The sequence below is a fragment of the Myotis lucifugus genome, unplaced genomic scaffold (assembly GCF_000147115.1).
Source record: "Myotis lucifugus unplaced genomic scaffold, Myoluc2.0 scaffold_38, whole genome shotgun sequence".
NCBI lineage: Eukaryota > Metazoa > Chordata > Mammalia > Chiroptera > Vespertilionidae > Myotis > Myotis lucifugus.
In genome coordinates this window covers 250,206-253,737 of record NW_005871086.1, presented here as the reverse complement: position 1 = coordinate 253,737, position 3,532 = coordinate 250,206, and the positions used below count along the sequence as shown (strand labels likewise).

At 38.3% G+C, this 3,532-nt stretch overlaps 1 protein-coding gene across 1 annotated transcript; it reads left to right on the top strand.

The window, feature by feature from the left end:
• Window positions 1–2,205: 2,205 nt before the first annotated feature.
• LOC102419484 (olfactory receptor 4E2) lies at window positions 2,206–3,147 on the top strand. Its single transcript, XM_006087513.1, has one exon. The coding sequence runs from the start codon at window positions 2,206–2,208 to the stop codon at window positions 3,145–3,147; it is 942 nt and encodes a 313-aa protein (XP_006087575.1).
• Window positions 3,148–3,532: the final 385 nt, after the last annotated feature.

Sequence of the window (3,532 nt, the reverse complement as noted above, 5' to 3'; positions counted from 1 at the left end):
AGATGGGGCCTGGGCAGCAAAATTTATACCCTCCCCCCCCACCCTAGGCATTGTGAATCACTGCTTCACTATACTTACACCCGACTCATTCTTATTAATGACTATATATTAGTAATATTGTGATTGCACTAAATTTATTTACCCATTCCTCTATTGATAAACATTCAGTTTATTTCCAGTACGTTGTTTTGCTAAAAATGTTTAAATAAACATATATCCTTAATTACTGATTTCTTTATTTCTATGAAATACAGGGTAGGGAAAAAGTAAGTTTACAGTTGTTGGAATGGAAAATAATTCAATATTGTATTGTAAATAAATAATACAATAAAAATAATTATTTTATCTCAATTTTTATTCTTCATAATATTTCAATATTTTTTCATATTGATAATTCTTTATTATTACCATTCCTAATAGCTGCACACAATTCTATTTAAGTTCCACTATATTTATTCAGGCTTCAAAAACAAATGTTGAGCTGCCTCAAACTGATTGTCGAACTGCAGTGGGAAGGCCAGGGAGGGTTGGGGGACAGGAGGGAGGGGAGTAAGAGATCAACCGAAGGACTTGTATGCATCCATATAACCATAACTAATGGACATAAGACACTGGGGGGTAAGGGAGGGCAGGGGCTTGTCAAGGGTGGTGGTGGGGGGGGGAAAGGACACTTATGTAATACCCTTTGTAATACTTTTAGCGAAAAAAAAACAAAACAAATGTCACTGGAATTTTGATGGGGAAAGATAGCCCCATGACTGCTATATTAATTAATGCTGTAATTAATATTTTCTTGCATTTATTTTTTTTCATAGTTTGGATGCTTAAGAGAATCCTACAAGTGAAATAATTGAATCAAGAATACAAGTATTTTTTATGATTTGTGGTAATTATTTCTTAAACCCTGTTATAGTTTTTGGCCAGCCCATCAGTATAGGAAATTATAGGTAATATAACGTTAGTATTTATAAAATAATATGTCCTCAGGGACAAATAATATTACAAAATTTAAAAAATTATGTTTTAGTCAATTATTAGCTCTACTGTGAAGGAAGGGTTGGATTCTTTTTCAGGTTACTTCAGTCAAATAAAAGCATTTTTGCATACCTACTGTGTGCAAGTAACCATCCTAAGGGTTACAAGGGATAAGTCATATGTGGTTATTGCTTTTAAAGAAAATGCGAACTTGCCCAGTCCTTGTGGCTCAGTGGTTGAGCATTGACCTATGATCCAGGAGGTCGAAATTCCGGGCAGGGCATATGCCCAGGGTTGTGGGCTTGTGTAGAAGGCAGCCGAACAATGACTCTCTCTCATCACTGATGTTTCCATCTTTCTCTCTCTCTCTCCCTTCCTTTCTGAAATCAATAAAAATATATATAAAAAGAAAATGTGAACTTAATGGGGAGCAAAGCCAAATAGTTTCTTTTCTTTTACAGTTAAATTTCATATAAAAAATATGAAAATGAAGAGATAAGATTTGATTGTGTCAGGAAAGTTTCATGAAAGGTATCGGTCTTTGAGAGACTTGAAAGATGAATAATTAAATAGTGATGAGGTGCAGAGAGTACATTTGATTACAGGGTATGTTTTTTGAGCAGAGGAAACAATAAATAGAGACAAAGATTTTGAAAGTAAGTAGGTGGAGGTAGCATGGCTGAAGCATAGTAACTTGCTTGGCTGGAGAAAAGAATGCATAGGGGGATAGAAGGGATGCCATCGTGGGAAAATTAATGTGCAGCAGACTGTTGCAGCCCTTGAAGGTACATTTAATTTGATAGGAAGAGTGAAACAATGAATGATTTTATCTGGGAGTTGTGCTTTGAGTATTAATTTGGTGGTATCGCAGATTAGACTAAAATGAAAAGAACTAACTAACTAGTGGCTAGGGATTTGGGGCAACTTATTTATTCTTGTATAGCTCACTTATCTCATCTGCAAGACAGGACAGTCATGCTTATGCCAGCATGTGGTTGTGGTTAAATAGAATGGTGGATGTAAAGTGTCTGGAATGGCTCCTGATACATGGTGGGTATATTGTAACAATTATTATTAAATTGGTCTTAATTATAAATGCTCTAGGAAGAAATAGGCAACTCAGATAGGAATGCAGAATCACTTGAGTTAGTTCCATTCCTATAACAGTAAAGCTAAATTAGCTTTTATTCTACTTCCTTTCCACCCAAAGTCCCTTGGAAAACTCAGTGGATGGATGCGCTAAACCAAACAAGAGTGACTGAATTTGTCTTCTTGGGACTTACTGATAACTGGGTACTGAAGGTATTATTTTTCATGGCATTCTCAGCCATATATGTGCTCACTCTTTGGGGGAACATCCTCATCATGGTCACCATAATCTTTACTGAACATCTCCATAGCCCTATGTATTTCTTCCTGAGCAACCTGTCGTTTATTGACATCTGCCACTCATCTGTTACTGTGCCCAAGATGCTGGAGGGTTTGCTTTTAAAGAGAAAGACCATTTCCTTTGACAACTGCATCGCACAGCTCTTCTTCCTCCATCTGTTTGCCTGTGCTGAGATCTTTCTGCTGACCATTATGGCCTATGATCGTTACGTAGCCATCTGCACGCCGTTACACTACACCACTGTGATGAACATGAGGGTCTGCATACCGCTTGTCATTGCTCTCTGGCTGGGGGGTACTGTTCACTCTCTGGTGCAGACCTTCTTGACCATTCGTCTGCCTTACTGTGGCCCCAACATTATTGACAGCTACTTCTGTGATGTGCCTCCTGTCATCAAGCTGGCCTGTACAGATACATATCTCACAGGAATGCTGATGGTGTCCAATAGTGGAACCATCTCCCTCGCCTGTTTCCTGGCTTTGGTCACCTCCTACACAGTCATCTTGGTTTCTCTTAGAAAACAGTCAGCTGAAGGGCGCTGGAAAGCCCTGTCTACCTGCTCAGCTCACTTCATGGTGGTTGCCCTCTTCTTTGGACCATGTATCTTCATTTATACTCGGCCCAATACCAGCTTCTCCCTTGACAAGGTGGTATCTGTCTTTTACACAGTGATCACCCCTTTGCTGAATCCCCTCATTTACAGTTTGAGGAATGAGGAAGTAAAAAGTGCCATCAAGCATCTCAGACAGAGACAAGTTTTTTTCGTGAAATCGTGTACATGATGGTCTTGGGATTGCACATATAATTATGGCCAAATCTTTAATGAGAGAGTAAAAATAAAGAAACAAAATCATTAGGTGAAGTTGCATGCAGCAGTGCAGACTTGTGCATGAAAGAGAGGGACTTGTTAACTATTACTTAAATAAAGAAGATCATGGTGGAACATATAAGGAAAAAGAATGTGGAAAAGTTTAAAGAAGGTTTCTGATTTCACCAATAAAAGAACATAATTTGGGCGCAGACTCATTTTTAGGAACAGGTTATAGTTGAGAGTGAACCTACTTTCTTGATTTGTATTGTTCTGTGTGTTACTGACTCTGGGAAGCTATACACCACACCTGTGTTTTATACATTACTAGAGGCCGGGTGCATGAAATTCATGCGGGG

What these genes read in the sequence shown, in the direction of transcription:
- LOC102419484 (XM_006087513.1), top strand. Translation starts at nt 2,206, where the DNA reads ATGGATGCGCTAAACCAAACAAGAGTGACTGAATTTGTCTTCTTGGGA.